The 16,703-nt window shown below is 44.7% G+C and overlaps 1 protein-coding gene across 1 annotated transcript; it reads right to left on the reverse strand.

Moving 5' to 3' along the window:
* Positions 1-4,928: 4,928 nt before the first annotated feature.
* Positions 4,929-7,147, reverse strand: LOC117528735 (exostosin-2-like). Its single transcript, XM_034191371.1, has 3 exons — positions 7,023-7,147; positions 6,328-6,410; positions 4,929-5,301 (listed from the first exon to the last, which is right to left on the reverse strand). The coding sequence occupies exons 1-3, from the start codon at positions 7,122-7,124 to the stop codon at positions 5,163-5,165; spliced, it is 324 nt and encodes a 107-aa protein (XP_034047262.1). The 5' UTR covers positions 7,125-7,147; the 3' UTR covers positions 4,929-5,162.
* Between the last annotated feature and the right edge of the window lie 9,556 nt (positions 7,148-16,703).

Below are 16,703 nucleotides of genomic sequence, written 5' to 3' on the forward strand. Positions count from 1 at the left end.
TAAAATTAATTCAATAATCTGTTATGCTTGGTTCATACTAAATTGTCATTTAACAAGAGATGAACAGATTTAAGTTGTCAAGTCCTTACATCTGCTCATGAACATTAACCCTTTAACCCCTTGCGCCTCGTTCCACGTTGCCAACAATCAAAAGCAATACATGTAATAAGGTTTCATAGATTTCTGATGATCATGTTCATGAATGGCATTATGCTTGATATTGAGCAAGTGTAGACAAGAACGCGGTAAAGCTCAGCAATATACCCAAGCTTTTCATCAAATTGTACCAGAGGGGTTTCGACATTGCTCAGGTTCATCAACTGGCTGGGCGCTTTGGCATTTGCAGAAGCCGAAAGTGGGCGCGGCTGATTACGGAATTTCCCTCGCTTGTTGCCGGGGTAGCAAAAGTCAGTCAGTGGACTATTATGACTTCCTATTCGTGTGAACTCATTGATATAACCAAATTCCTCAAAATAACTATTCCACATAAAGCTCTACATGTAAGTACTGGCCCCAAATTTCAACCTTGCAAACCACCCTAGCTTTAATCATTTTTCAGCTCCAAATTAAATCACTTGGTCCTTGGTTCACCCTCAATCATTCCACCAAGTTTGGATCCGGCATTATTAACTTTTGTTCAAACATGGATGGACACTCTGAGCATTAAACAGTATGTATTATGACTAGTGTTGCGTGTGGGTGGTAAAACAACACAAAGGCTTTACGAAGATCTCATTTTTCTCTGTCACACACGATTACAGAATTTACTTTTTGTTTGGCTTTATTAGAGCTTATCCATTTTCAGCTTCAGTTTGGCAGCTCTAAAACACAGCAAGGCTTTCATGGTTTGGAAAGCGAACCCGATAGCTTGTAGTGCACTCCTTCAGGCAGTGACCGTCACTAATTCCCTAAGTTGAACCCATATTTCCTGTCATCTTGGACAGGTACATGAAAGTGGGGTGCACATGATAACCTGTCAGCAGAGTCCATCAATGAAGAGTTGCAGAACTTACAATAGGTTTTACTCGAAGGCATGAACATCACCCTGCAGACACAGAATATGTCTCAAAGCTGAGTGGAAATGTGGACACAGGGCCCCCTTCGCGGTTCGGAGATAGAAGGGTTGGATGGAGGGTGTTGCTGTGTTCCAGTGTTCTGGGAAAAGGACAGTGCACACATGCTGCGCTCAGGGGTAAATGCAAAACAAACATGCCTCACACATGCTTCCCCCTCAGCTGTGGCATGGCTCTGCTTTCAAAGACGCCATAACCTCTCCCCCGATCCTCAAACATACCTCCCTGTGCATCACGGTTTGCTCTCCTCCACCCGTGCCCAGCATCTCCTCACGTGGTCGGTAGCTTTTGGGCTCAGCGCTGCCAGAGCAGGAAAGGCTTTTTAAATTTTAATTACCACTGATCACATGGGAGGATCTGGACTGCAGGATTGTGTGTCAGGACTACTGACAGCTGTCTGTCCCCAAGTGATATGTTTGACACCTCTCCTGCACAGCACTCATGGGAATACACTCTGTACCATTTTCACTCCATTCTCTGTGTATTTATGAGCTATCACGCTTGGATTGAAGCTCTCCCTTGCCGTCCTTCCACTGTTGGGATTCAAGGAGAGACACTTCATTTGTCCCAACATCACAGCTTGTCCTACAATCATTGAACTTTAAAGACAGATTTGTTTAAAAGGCTTACCTCCTCTATGCTGCTAACTCCTGGCCTCAGAGTGTTGTCATCTTACACTCTTTTCTATCTTTATAGTACTACTGAAGTGGAGCAATCAGTTTAATTACAGAAATGTGTGTGGTGTTACATGCATGTACATGTTTTTGTGCATGCAGAATGCATTGAAGTGTTATAGGACACTTGAAATTGTTGCCAATTTGATGTTTTATTTTTGTGAGACAACATAAGCCAGTGTTTTGAGTGCATTTTTTCCCTTTCTGATGGTACAATCAGAATTTATTTCCTAAGTTGTATTTTAAAATTGCTTCCCTTTGATATATACAACTTATGAGTTCCAAGCAGCGTCTAAGCTATCTATTTTGAAATGAGTATGAATTTAGGTTTCTGGATGTTTTGTGTGATTAAAGGTACAATAAGTTATTGCACTTCTACACAGTGATTCTTGAAGGTTGTACGAGGTCTGTCCGAAAGTATCGTACCTTTTTATTTTTTTCAAAAACTATATGGATTTCATTCATATGTTTTTATGTCAGACATGCTTGACCCTCGTGCACATGCGTGAGTTTTTCCACGCCTGTCCGGTGACGTCATTCACCCGTGAGCACGCCTTGTGGAAGGAGTGGTCCCGCCCCTCGTCGGATTTTCATTGTCTGGAAATGGCGGAATGAAAAGGACTCTTTTTTCCATCAGAATTTTTTCAGAAGCTGTTAGAGACTAGGGCACCTGGAAACCATTCGAAAATTTATCTGGCTTTCAGTGAAAATTTTACGGGCTTCACAGAGAATAAGGACTCCTTTAAAGGACCGGTCCTGGTGTGCCGCGCTGCGAGCTGCGACGATGCGGCACAAACCACTGGATCATTTCTAAGCTGATGGCTCTGTGGATATGAGACCGTCGTGTGCTCTTTCTCTGGTTATCACAAGACCTGGACATCAGCCATTTTCCGGCAGAATTTCACTTTTAACATGAGATTTTGTCATGGAAAGCCGCGCGGAGGCTTCGCGCGTCACGACCGATTCGCTGATGAAGCGAGACAAAGGAACATCTCCGTTTCGGAGTGTTAGAGGACAAGTTGGGACATGTCTATCTCGGCTTTCAGTGCTTACCAGCCCAGTGAGTATAAAAGAACTTGTGGAGAGCTGGACATGTCCCAACTTGTCCTCTACACGCCGAAACGGAGGTGTTCCTTTGTCTCGCTTCATCAGCGAATCGGTCGTGACGCGCGAAGCCTCCGCGCGGCTTTCCATGACAAAATCTCTTGTTAAAAGTGAAATCTGCCGGAAATGGCTGATGTCCAGGTCTTGTGATAACCAGAGAAAGAGCACACGACGTCTCGTATCCACAGAGCCATCAGCTTAGAAATGATCCAGTGGTTTGTGCCGCATCGTCGCAGCCCGCAGCGCGGCGCACCGACCGTCCTTTAAAGGGGTTCCTTAAACCTGTAGTTAAAGTCCTTATTCTCTGTGAAGCCCGGAAAATTTTCACTGAAAGCCAGATAAATTTTTCGAATGGTTTCCAGGTGCCAGTCTCTAACAGCTTCTGAAAAAATTCTGATGGAAAAAAGTCCTTTTCATTCCGCCATTTCCAGACCATGAAAAATCCGACGAGGGGGGCGGAACCACTCCTTCCACAAGGCGTGCTCACAGGTGAATGACGTCACCGACAGGCGTGGAAAACTCACGCATGCGCACGAGGGTTCAAGCATGTCTGACGTAAAACATATGAATGAATCCATATAGTTTTGAAAAAAATAAAAGGTACGATACTTTACGGACAGACCTCGTATCTGCATCACAGACTATTTGCATAAAGTAGACAACACAAAGTGTAGAATTTGTTTAAACTATGTTCCAAAAATTATAAAATTGTTATATCCAAATTATTCACCTGTTATAATCCTGTGTAAAGATTATTTCCTCTGACAGTTCCAACATAGCTCAGAGAAATAGACACTGAAGTCACTCCCTGTTTAAAGGACCTCTTTCAGTGACCAGGAAACAGCTTTGCCACAACGTGCGAATAAAGTCATCCTTTTCTGTTTAAAACTATTTCTGAATTGCGGTGTGCCTCACTATTTCACCATTCTGCCAAACTATTGTGTCATTCCTATGGTCACATTCTGGAATCCCCGTGCATTTCAGTCGCTTTGAAGGACACGAGTGCTGAAATGAGATCGCACAACCCGCAAGAGTATCACACTAATTGAAGCTGACAAAATACGTACTGCGCCCTTTTGAACTGCTGACAGAGAACAGGGTGGATTAGGCACAGTATATTAACAACAGGTGACAGGCTGCAGAGAACAGCGGAGGTTACACAAATTTAAAAAATGACTCGACGTGTTTAATTTTGTAATTGCATTCTTGCATATATATATATATATATATATATATATATATAGATATATATATATATATACACATACATAAATTGTGCTCTTTATTTATCATCGTATTTTTTACAAAGTCTTATGCATAAGCAGTCAAGTTTGAGACAATTTCATTGATATCCTAAAATAAAAAAACATCACTCACATCACAAAACTGTTCCGTGCTGAAGCCTGAACAGGACAGGAAAGCATATAAATGCATATAACAGTGAAAATGTTTGGCAAACAGAACTGCTCTTTTTTTGTCCTTTTGCAGTGCACACAATAAAAATAATAACAAAAAGAACTAGCTAATGAGCACTGCTGTTTCTCCTTTTTCATAAATAACTTAATGAAGGCTTTGCTTCGGCCACAGAACATTACAGCTCAGGATGTCCCAGGAGTTCAGCAACAACTTGTCAGTTGCACTAGATTTAGAATTTTGATATGGGAACTGTTTATCTGTGTTTTACAAAATACATAAAATAATCATCCGTCATCGGGTACTATTCCACAAGTCTATGTATAATTATTATTATTTTTGTTTTGTATCCATAAACCTCTACTTATGTCATATCAATCATTTATTAAACATTATACCAGGGTTTTTCCCCACCCTGAATATGGAGAGAGAGAGAGAGAGAGAGAGAGAGAGGAGAGAGAGAGAGAGAGAGAGAGAAATGTAGTATATAATAATATATATATCTATATATATATATATATATATATATATATATATATACACATACATAATATATAGTGTGTATACATACACAGACAGACACTTTACATACACTGTACACAGATTCCAGAACACCTGGAGCTCTAGTACAGTAACAATGAGGCAGTATGAGCCTGAAGTCAGTCCATCAAACATCAGTTCAACCTGAGCCTCCAACAGCAGCTCGTGTAACATGTATATTTCTCCCTGTATTCGAAACAAACTATATCACAGTTAGCCTAAACACAGCTGCCAGTGTCCATCTGTGATTCAAGACTTTATGACATCACAAAAGTACAGGATCTGAAAGTGATCAACTCCATACCCAACAAGCATTTCATAGAGTCTTGAGGATGTGAAGATGTCTGTTACCGGCTGGTCAGAGGCTGCCGATGTTGGGAAAACTCTTCAGCTTCTCAGGAAAGTCGTCTTTATAGAGCACAGGGTCAGCACGGTGTTCCACCACCTTCAGCGGCATGGTACCAAAAACTGATGCAAACTTGTTGATGCACTCAGATCTAGGGATGCAAAACATGATGCACTTACTTTAAAACAAACTGAAAGTCATTTAGCAGCTATTAAATGAGTCTGTTTGCTGAGGATACGGCAACTTAAAATATTCTCCAAGTTCAATTTTTTGAGAAAAATAAAACCTCAAAAATATTGTGTACTAAAGTATTGTATTTTCTGGACTATATGTACAATTAGTCGCACCTGCCAAAAAAAAAATATATGAAGAGGGGAAAAATAAAAATAAATAAAACACAAGTCGCGTTACTTTTAAGTTAAATTTAGAGACACAGTGCTACTGCTTCATACAACGAAGGCCCACCACCAAAATAATTTACATTCATTTAATCTGCAATTACTTGGTTATGGATACGTAACTGCATCACACTGATGAAGAATTCCACCTACTGATAACCTATACTGTATTTTTAGATGTTTTGGGGTCATTTTTTCCCACTCTGGACAAAAATGCAGTTAGCTTCTGTTTGCTGATGCATCACATTAGAACAGAAGCTAACTGGCTAATTAATGCAATTATACAAGGCAGAAAGAACTCAGATTATACTGCTTCTTGTCACCACTTCAGACAAAAATGTCATTAGAATTAGTGGGATGATTCCGCAAAGCTAAACGTGCACACATTTATTTCAGTAAACCAAAAAAAAAAAAAAAACTCTTTAAAATAACTAATTACACAGTCTTACTTTAGCCTTGCCATCCTCCACCACTGCAGGTGTGACTGTTCCACAAAGTACAAACAAGTTGAGTGACGAGTAAGGCCTCGTTCTTTAAGACCCAGCCCTCCCTCCTCATTCAGATCAGTGTACAAGAGCAACGTTCAGTTGTTATGCATGTAAACTGCGCCATCTTGAGGCCATAAATGATAATGCAGTACATTTTTGGGATAAGTCACTTTCAAATATGTTACTGGACCAGCCAAAGTAGTAAAACAATAAATAAATAAATACAGCAGAAATGCAGCAAACAGGAAAGTATTGTGCTTATCTCATCCAAGATGTGCAAAAGTGCCACACCTCTCCACCATGTGTGTCTGATCCAGTGACAGCCCATCAATGGCGGTACACTCAGGACACTTGAACTTTTTCCTGGGGGTCACCTAAACACAAACAGACACAAACTTAGAGCAGTGATGTTGGTGGGTGTTAACTGTTCAGCAGTGAGCACGCTCTCCAATCTGATGAAATAACTCCGACATCCACATGAATGTTTCTGGTGTCGAGCTCAGTGGGTGAATATTTCCTGAATTCTCCTCAATGCTGTGATGTACAACTTTCCTCTGTCTATCCTCCATTACATGTACACTCTGACACGTGTCTGAGAACATCTCAAAGTGAAAATACACAGGGTAGAAGCTGGGGGCTGTGGTGGTGGGTGAGTGTTTTCTGAGGGAATCACTCTGAGATATGGTGGGAGTGCTGTGTGCAGGAGTAGAAACGTGATGTGATGGCAGAGTGTGCGTGAGCACTGGTGAGCTTAGAAAAACACACTCAGAGGGGGAGTGCCAGCAAGTGACATCCAGATAAGGGAGGTTAAGGCCGGCTTAGCTCGGGCCCCTGCACTGGGCACAGTCAGCGCCATGGGGAGGGGGAGATGCAATGAAGTAGAAGGGTGAGAACTGATCAGACCCAGAGATGCTGGTCCGGTTTCTCAGGCCTCACCCTCCCCTGCAAGCTCCCAGCAGTCAGAGCGGCAGGAGATATGACTGTACCTTAATGGGAGCTTTTCCTGTGATGTTAGCCACCAGGAAGTTCATAGCAATGTCCTCGCAGTTCATGTGAGCATCCACCCAATTCTTGATATCTCCTGGCATCTTGTATGTATACAAGTAGTTGAAGTACTAGAATGGAAACAGAATCATTAAAAAAAGTCAATATTCTGAAAATAAATGGTAAATGAACTCAGAAGTCAAGGCACATGTTCTGTGACATTACAAAATAATCTCCAGGCAGAATGCTGTGCTACATATTCTAATAAAAGATCATCCAGCTGTAATTAATGGGATGCATGATGCTTTGGATAAAAGGGTCAGCTGTATAAATATACTTTATCAGATGCAGTTAATAATATAGCTGATGGTAGCTCAGTGGGTGGAGCAGGCAGTCCACTAAAGAAGAGTCAGTGTGCTTGATCCCTGAGTCAGTTTATTTGATCCCTGAGTGCAGCTGAGAGACAGTCTACCCTTAAACTGTTCCTTTCAAGCATTTCTTCATCATAGTCTCTCATCCTTTATTACATCTGGCAGTGAAATATTAACATCACCCCTCTCCAGGAGTTGGGTACCAGAGCCCATGCTGTGCGTGGAGGTGAGCCCGACTATCTCTAGTCGGTATCTCTCAACATCCCGCACAAGCTCAGGCTCCTTGCCCCCCAGCAAGGTGAGGGGGCTGGAGAGGGGGGATGCTTCACCTTTCTGGCATTGCCCACGGGGAGAGGCGGAGAGCTGGGGTTGCATTGCTTATTAGTCGCCATGTGTTGGAGTTCACTCCGGTGAACGAGAGGGTCGCGTCCCTACGCCTTCGGGTCGGGGACAGGTCTCTCACCGTTGTCTCAGCCTACGGGCCGAGCAGCAGTGCAGAGTACCCAACCTTCCTGGAGTCCCTGGGAGGGGTACTAGATAGCGCTCCGACTGGGGACTCCATTGTTCTCCTGGGGGATTTCAACGCCCACGCAGGCGGCGACAGTGAGACTGGAGGGGGTGATCGGGAAGCATGGCCTCCCCGATCTGAACCCGAGTGGTGTTCAGTTGTTGGACTTCTGTGCTAGTCACAGTTTGTCCATCACGAACACCATGTTTGAGCACAAGAGTGTCCATAAGTGCACGTGGCACCAGGACACCCTGAGAGGAGGTCGATGATCGACTCTGTAGTTGTATCATCTGACCTTCGGCCACGTGTCTCGGACACTCGAGTAAAGAGAGGGGCAGAGCTGTCGACCGATCACCACCTGGTGGTGAGTTGGATCCGCTGGGAGGGGAGGAAGCCGGTCAGACCTGGCAGGCCCAAACGTATCGTGAGGGTCTGCTGGGAACGACTGGCGGAACCCTCTGTCAGGGAGGTCTTCAACTCCCACCTCCGGGAGAGCTTCTCCCAGATCCCGGGGGAGGTTGGAGACATGGAGTCCGAGTGGACCATGTTCTCCACCTCCATTGCTGATGCAGCCGCGGTCGCAAGGTCTCTGGTGCCTGTCGCGGCGGCAATCCCCGAACCCGGTGGTGGACACCGGAAGTAAGGGATGCCATCAAGGTGAAGAAGGAGTCCTACTTATCTTTGTTGGTAGGTGGGACCACAGAGGCAGCTGACAGGTACCGGCAGGCCAAGCGTGCCGCAGCCCATGTGGTCGCAGAGGCAAAAACTCAGGTCTGGGAGGAGTTCGGGGAGGCTATGGAGGAGGACTATTGGTCGGCCTCGAAGAGATTCTGGCAAACCGTCCGACGCCTCAGGAGGCGGAAGCAGCTCTCCACTGGCACTGTTTATGGTGCGGGTGGGGAGCTGTTGACTCTGACTGGGGATGTTGTTGGGAGGTGGAAGGAGTACTTCGAGGATCTCCTCAATCCCATCGTCACGTCTTCCGAAGAGGAGGCAGAGACTGGGGACCCAGAGGCGGACTCATCCATTATCCAGGCAGAAGTCACCGAGGTGGTTGGAAAGCTTCTTGGTGGCAAGGCTCCTGGGGTGGATGAAATCCGTCCTGAGTACCTTAAGTCTCTGGATGTTGTGGGACTGTCTTGGCTGACATGCCTCTGCAACATCGCGTGGCGTTCAGGGACAGTGCCTCTGGATTGGCAGACAGGGGTGGTGGTCCCTCTGTTTAAGAAGGGGGACCGGAGGGTGTGTTCCAACTATAGGGGGATCACACTCCTCAGCCTCCCCGGTAAGGTCTATTCCAGAGTACTGGAGAGGAGAATTCGAGCGATGGTCGAACCTCGGATTCAGGAGGAGCAGTGTGGTTTTCGTCCTGGTCGCAGCACACTGGACCAGCTCTACACGCTCCATCGGGTGCTCGAGGGTTCATGGGAGTTCGCCTAACCAGTCCACATGTGTTTTGTGGATCTGGAGAAGGTGTTCGTGTCCCTCGGGGCACCCTGTGGGGAGTGCTCCGGGAGTACGGGGTCCGGGGTCCTTTGCTAAGGGCTATCCGGTCCCTGTACGACCGCAGCAGGAGCTTGGTTCGCATTGCCGGTAGTAAGTCAAACCTGTTTCCAGTGCATGTGGCCTCTGCCAGGGCTGCCCTTTGTCACCGGTTCTGTTCATTATTTTTATGGACAGAATTTCTAGGCGCAGCCAGGGTGTAGAGGGGGTCTGGTTTGGAATGACAGAATCTCGTCTCTGCTGTTTGCGGACGATGTGGTTCTGTTGGCTTCATCAAATCAGGACCTTCAGCGTGCACTGGGGCGGTTTGCAGCCGAGCGTGAGGCATCCGGGATGAAAATTAGCACCTCCAAATCCGAGGCCATGGTTCTCGACCGGAAAAAGGTGCTTTGCCCTCTTCAGGTCGGTGGAGTGTCCTTGCCTCAAGGGGAGGAGTTTAAGTATCTCGGGGTCTTATTCACGAGTGAGGGACGGATGGAGCGTGAGATCGATAGATGGATCGGTGCAGCGTCTGCAGTGATGCGGTTGCTGTATAGGACCGTCGTGGTGAAGAGAGAGCTGAGTAGGGGGGCAAAGCTCTCGATTTACCGATCGATCTACGTTCCGATCCTCACCTATGGTCATGAGATTTGGCTCATGACTGAAAGAACGAGATCGTGGGTACAAGCAGCCGAGATGAGTTTCCTCCGCAGGGTGGCTGGGCGCTCCCTTAGAGATAGGGTGAGGAGCTCGGTCACTCGGGAGGAGCTCGGAGTCGAGCCGCTGCTCCTCCACGTCGAAAGGAGTCAGTTGAGGTGGCTCGGGTAACTTTTCCGGATGCCCCCTGGACGCCTCGCTGGAGAGGTGTTCCGGGCACGTCCCATTGGGAGGAGGCCCCAGGGAAGACCCAGGACACGCTTGAAGGATTACATCTCTCGGTTGGCTTGGGAACGCCTTGGGGTTCCCCTGGAGGAGCTGGGGGAGGTGTGTGTGGATCGGGAGGTCTGGGCAGCTTTGCTTGAGCTGCCGCCCCCGCGACCCGACTCCGGATAAAGCGGAAGAAAATGGATGGATGGATGGATGAGTGCCAGTCATTTTCAGATATGTCCGAGGCCAAGTCTTCAGTCCAGTGTTTTTTAACCTTTGATAATGGGTCGCCCAATTGAATAAGTAACATTTTGTATATGTTACAGGTAATACCTTTGCCACTGGTCAACTTACAAAGCAAGAAAATGGATGGATGGAATATTAACATCACATGCCAATACGTTAATGGATCATCATAAGTATATCTTCCACAAATGGAGACAGTGAAAAATCTCTGTGCTTATTGTGAGGCATCCTACTTGGACCATGAGGACCATTGGTGTTTGTGCTACATCTTCCATTGGAGAGGACGCCAGTCCCTATGCAGTTCAAATGAAATGTCTCATCCAATGACAGAGACAGGTAGTGTGACCAGAAATTGAAGCTAAAGGCAACTCCTTATCCACTGAGCTACCTGCTGTACACTGTGAGGCATGCTTGCTTGGACAAAATGGTCTCAAGAAATAAGTAATAAAAATGTTCATAAGCAAAACTAAGGACAAGAAAAAAAAAATAAAAGATTGTGTTCTTGATGATCAAGGCTGCACTGTTTAAAGCGTGCAGTGAGCGTGCATCTGGAGAGGTTCATCTCCACTTTGGCATTTACACAGTGCATAATCTGAGTGTAAAATCGGACACATGATACAAAGGGGTTGTATTTAGCTCATTAATCATGGATGTGTTTTGGGTGTAACATGAAATACATCAGATTGTCTGCTGTTTATCCTCTTTAAAAGCCGGGGTGCATTGGAACCTGGCCTAGATCAGCCAGCAATGCTCTTTGAGGTGAAGCTTGTATCGGCACAGCCCTGTGCACGACTTTCCACTGGGTGTAAGATAGGGCCATAAAACTCAACAAAGCCAATACAAAACTTAGAAAACTGAAGAAAAATTAAAGGAATGATAATAGATTTAGGAACAATCCAGCAGTCATCTCTCGCTCTAATCGAAGACCAGGTGGTTGAGGTTATGCAGCTGTGCACATATCTTGGCACTGAAATGATAATAAATTGACCTTCAAACCACAAAAGGATGCTGTCTGGAAAAGCCTATCATCATACATACTTCTATCATAAGCTGTGCTGTTTTAATATCGACAGTTCTTTTATGAAATGTTTTAATGACTCCTTTGTCTGCTGCTGTGGTTCACTTACCCTGAACATAAAAACAGACTGTGGGGTTTTTGGCAGAGTGTGCAGCAAAATCACAGGAACAACTTTAAATGACCTTTCTCATCTGTGCAAGGTTAGGAATTGAAGAAGGCTCAATCACTGGACGACCCTACTCACCCCTGATTAAGGAGTTCAAAGTCGCTCTTATTTTGGCCACAGATACAATATGCCAAAGTAGAGAAAAACAAGACTCAAAAGCATGCTTGTTCTGGCTGCTTTTTAAATAAAGTAATGTGATTTTTGGTCTGTAGTCACTATTCTTCTATTACTGACTGTTTAATTGATGTTTATGCAATTCATTGCTAGCTGTACAACAATTACTGTACATCCGCCAATGTCTTCAGGGACAATAAGCTATCCTTAGTCTTTGTTCTTCACAAACATAATTGGAGAATGGGTGCACACAGAGGGAGACCGGGACATTGCAGGACAAATGTCTGCAGTGTGCGTCCCTTGTACAGATGCACAATGATCTACCAAGAGGCTTCTTCCTTTGGGTTTTCTTGGCAGTGTCAAACCAAGTGGTGCATTCCTGCTATGAACAGTGGAGAAAAGCAGCACCCCCCCCCCCCCCCAAAAAAAGCTAAACTAATACCCTTCACTGCAACGTTGGCAGCTGCCATCCGACAGCCTCCCCACCCAACAGCTCCTTAACCAAACCAGAGTCCATATCCACAATGCCAGATACTTCTCAGCAGTTCACACGTCTTTTTTGCGTCGATCTGCTTACTCACCAACTTTAACCCCAGCAGAGGACTGTGGGACTGGAGCATCCATGATAAAATTGTTCATGATTGCTAATTGGAGGCAGTTGGGACTGGTTGGCATTACTGGTAATTAGTTCAAGGGAGGCTGGAGGAATTAATGGGGTGCACAGTCCTGACATTAAGAATTAATAAGAAGTGGTACTCTTATAAATGTAGACAGATTCACTTATCTTGGTGATGTTCATGTTTCTGGGCTCTGACATCGAAACACACCTGGGAAGAGCTCACAGAGTCACATGTACCCTGGACAGAGATGTCGGGGGATGTCCATAACATTTCAGGCAAATGACAATCTAAGTATTCAGGGTCTTGGTACTTCCTCTCTTACTGTATGGTTGTGAGACTTGGAGGCTAACCAGTGACATAAGGCAATGACTGGATGTCTTTGGTACTGGGTCTGTTCAGAGGATCATTGCGTGTTGCTGAAATGATGTTGTGTCAAATAAATGGATACTGAGAGATTCAGATGAGGAGTATCACTTATTTTCTGAGGGCATGTCAGCTATGTCATTTTTGCCATGTGATGTGTTTCTCTGACCATGATCCAGCACACAAGTGCCTCACTGTTGACGACTCCAGAAACAGGAAAAAACCAATGATACACCCACATTTTACTTGGCTGAGGCAGATAGATGGTTACTTTCAAGTGTTGGGGGTGGACCAGTTGTCTGCTTAAGTGGTTCCCATCTCAGATCCAATGCAGTTCTGTATTGTGTGGAATGCAGCAACATGTGGCACTAGCGCATGCTCCCAGAACTGACTTGACCCCTTGTAATTCTTCATGAAGACACCAAAGAAACCTTCAAAAGACAAAGTGCTCTCTCTTCAACTTACATCTTGCCATACCCTCGTGTCATCCCACCCCCAACACATAAACTGGCGTTAGATTGTCGGAAAAAGACATCACTGTTACTGTATACCCCCCTCCAATTTTCCAACATTTGTTGGTTGTGCTTACCAATAATAGAACAGCTGGCATTTTAGTTCAACTGGAAATGACATCATGTTTAGCCTCAAAGGAGAAAAGTAGGTGGAGCTACTTAGAAATCGCCCAAAACCACAAGGCGGCTATTGCTAGCTTTACAATCTGTACACACAGTTACATCATTGGCATACATTCGCCTGTAGTATCCACGATGTCGGGGTGTTTAAAAGCCTGATTATTGATTCACATATGTTTGTAAAAAAAAGTGGCTAGAAGAATGAACGATGGGAGCTCTGAGGATGGACCTGCCAGTTTGAGAGAAAGCTGCCAGAAACTTGTCTGTGGAAATTTATGATCAGAAAGCTGCTTGAGGTTTTACAGTCAAGTTGCAGCCATAAAGTAAGGAAGGAAGTGTGTGTGCACATGTGGAAATGGTGTGGGGACGCAAAGCTGTTTTCACACTTACTTGTGGGGACACACTCCATTTGTGGAGGACAAAATAATGGGACCCCACAGGTGGATGGTTTAATTTGGGGATAAGAAGAGTTTCTTAATGAGTCTAAGGGGTAGGGGTAGGGTTAGGGTAAGGTAAGGGTGTGGAAAGGTTAAGGGTGAGAGAAACAGTAGAAAGTCCACTGAAATATGTGAGGACTCAATCAGCGCATGCGCACAACCGCACGCGTGCATGTGTGTGCGTGCATACACAAAAATTGGTCAAAAAATAATCTCTGTTCTTTGTCATGGCTTAAAACTTAAATGACGTAAAATAAAACTAATGAATTCAGGCAGATTTTCTGCAGCCGTGAACCAGACGTCAGCCACATGCGGCGAAGACAGAGAGTGTGTTTATGTGTGTTGGGACTGAGTGGAGCTGCTGCAGCTCTTTGTTATCCAGTGCATCCCAAAATGTTCCACAAAACACAACTGGACTGTGCAGCCCGTAATGCCAACATTACCAAAAACAAACTTACACACACTTACTGACAACAGTTTGCCAACAGATTTCACAACTATCAGGGAATTTCTTCACGGATCAGAAAAATTATTTTGTTCCAGCCCATCAGTCACAGTGAATTACTTTATGGATCTACAATATGTCATGAATTATGAATATGGTGGCAGAAGACCAGAAAAGAGCACAAAGAACACAAGCTTTTAATCTGTCTGCCTTTCCCAGTGACAGCAGGAGGGATGCCTGTGTCAGCTGGAGTTCAGATCTGACTTCTCCATCCAACATGCAAAATCTCTTCACTGCATCCATGACATGGAAAACACGAGATTATCTCTATGTACTGTGCATAGATTGGAAAAATGAGATAGGTTAAAATGTCTTTCTGTTCGTAGAAAGAAATCTATGGGGTTTTTTTTCCAATCAGTGTCCGATGAACAAAAAATAAGAAGTCACATTCGTGCACCGAACACTGCCCGCTGATAATCTATACTGTCACATTCAATTGGCTTGGATGCCAATCCCTGCAGGCATAGGGCGTGAGACAGGATACACTATGGACAGGACGCCAGTCTGGCACAGGGCCACATACAGATAGACAAACAGATTCACACCTATGGCCAATTTGGAGACACCAGTTCAACTAACCTGCATGTCTTCGGATGTGGGAGGAAGCCAGAGCACCTGGAGGGAACCCATGCAAACATGGGGAGAACATGCAAAGTCCACACAGAAAGGACCAGGTAGGAAGCAATCCCACAACCTTCTTGCTGTGAGGCAACAATGCTAACCACAAAACCATCATGCTTCCCAAGACCTAATACTGATTTTTGAGTGGTTACTGCACTTGGTTTCAGTGTGGAAGGTTCCTGGTTTAAACCCCACCCCTGCCACATTTCTCCATGTAACGTGGAGTTGCAACAGGAAGGGCATCTGGTGTAAAACTTGTGCCAATTCAATATGCAGATCCATCTTAGATTTGCTGTGGCTACCCTGAGTGCAAACAAAGGAGCAGCCGAAGGGACTTGCTATTTATTTTGTAATTTCAGTTCAATTTATTTTCAGTTTATTTTCATTTATATAGTGCCAAATCACAACAAAGATGCCTTGAGGTGCTTCACACAAGTAAGGTTTAATGTTACCTTACCAACTGCCAGAGCAAGCACACAGGTGACAGTAAGGAAAAACGCCCTCTGATGATCTGAAGAAGAAACCTCAAGCAAACCAGACTCAAAGGGGTGACCCTCTGCTTGCTACCGACACAATTTACAAAACAACTTACAAAACGACGATACAGGAAATTTTGCCGGTGCACAGGATGGGAGGCTTGCAGAAATAAGACACCACTCCCATCTCTGGATGGAGCTGCACCTCAAACAGAGAAAAAAAACAATCAGCAGCAGAAAGACAACAAATACAGTATCATTAGTTAGCATTAAGCAACAAGAAAACATAAGAAATACTAAGGTGATCGCCGGCCACTAGCCCTAAGCTTCATTAAAAGACCCAGACTTTAGATAAAGTTGAGGCCACGGCCCGCTCCATTTCCTAATAAAATTAATTTAAAAGATCAAAAAGCATAGTAACATACTATGCCAGTATGCTAGCCATACAAAAGAAGAAATAAGTGCATCTTAAGTCTAGACTTGAAAGTCTCTACAGAATCTGACTATTTTACTGATGAAGGTAGATCATTCCAGAGAACAGGGGCACGATAAGAAAAAGCTCTGCTTTGTAGCTGATTTGTTGGCTAATAGCGTGACGTTGAGAATGAGTGGATTTGACCAAGATCCCTAAGGACAACACAACAACCCACTTATACTGAATAGAGCATTTGATTATTAACATTTATCTCCTGCCCCGTAAGAATAGTAAGAATGGGTTTTCATTTTTTCTTTGTGGGTTGTTGGTAGCTGATTGGTTAGGTTAGGAATATGAAAATTATCCAACCAATGCTGACAAAAAAAAAAAAAAAAAAAAAAAATCAACAACCTAGAAGGACTAGAAGGAGAGAGCATATCTCACCCATATTGGCCTCTCTTCATTGGCTTCCTGTTAATTCTAGAATAGAATTTAAAATTCTTCTTCTTACTTATAAGGTTTTGAATAATCAGGTCCCATCTTATCTTAGGGACCTCGTAGTACCATATCACCCCAATAGAGCGCTTCGCTCTCAGACTGCAGGCTTACTTGTAGTTCCTAGGGTTTGTAAGAGTAGAATGGGAGGCAGAGCCTTCAGCTTTCAGGCTCCTCTCCTGTGGAACCAGCTCCCAATTCAGATCAGGGAGACAGACACCCTCTCTACTTTTAAGATTAGGCTTAAAACTTTCCTTTTTGCTAAAGCTTATAGTTAGGGCTGGATGAGGTGACCCTGAACCATCCCTTAGTTATGCTGCTATAGACGTAGACTGCTGGGGGGTTCC

Source organism: Thalassophryne amazonica, chromosome 2, assembly GCF_902500255.1.
Source record: "Thalassophryne amazonica chromosome 2, fThaAma1.1, whole genome shotgun sequence".
NCBI classification, from domain to species: domain Eukaryota; kingdom Metazoa; phylum Chordata; class Actinopteri; order Batrachoidiformes; family Batrachoididae; genus Thalassophryne; species Thalassophryne amazonica.

Bases quoted from the DNA above. Each gene is read 5' to 3' on its own strand.
- LOC117528735 (XM_034191371.1), bottom strand. From the start codon at position 7,124: ATGCCAGGAGATATCAAGAATTGGGTGGATGCTCACATGAACTGCGAG. The intron at 6,411-7,022 runs GTACAGTCATAT...GTTTGTGTTTAG, and splicing joins CAGGAAAAGCTCCCATTAAG to GTGACCCCCAGGAAAAAGTT. The intron at 5,302-6,327 runs GTGTGGCACTTT...TTGCATCCCTAG, and splicing joins CAGACACACATGGTGGAGAG to ATCTGAGTGCATCAACAAGT.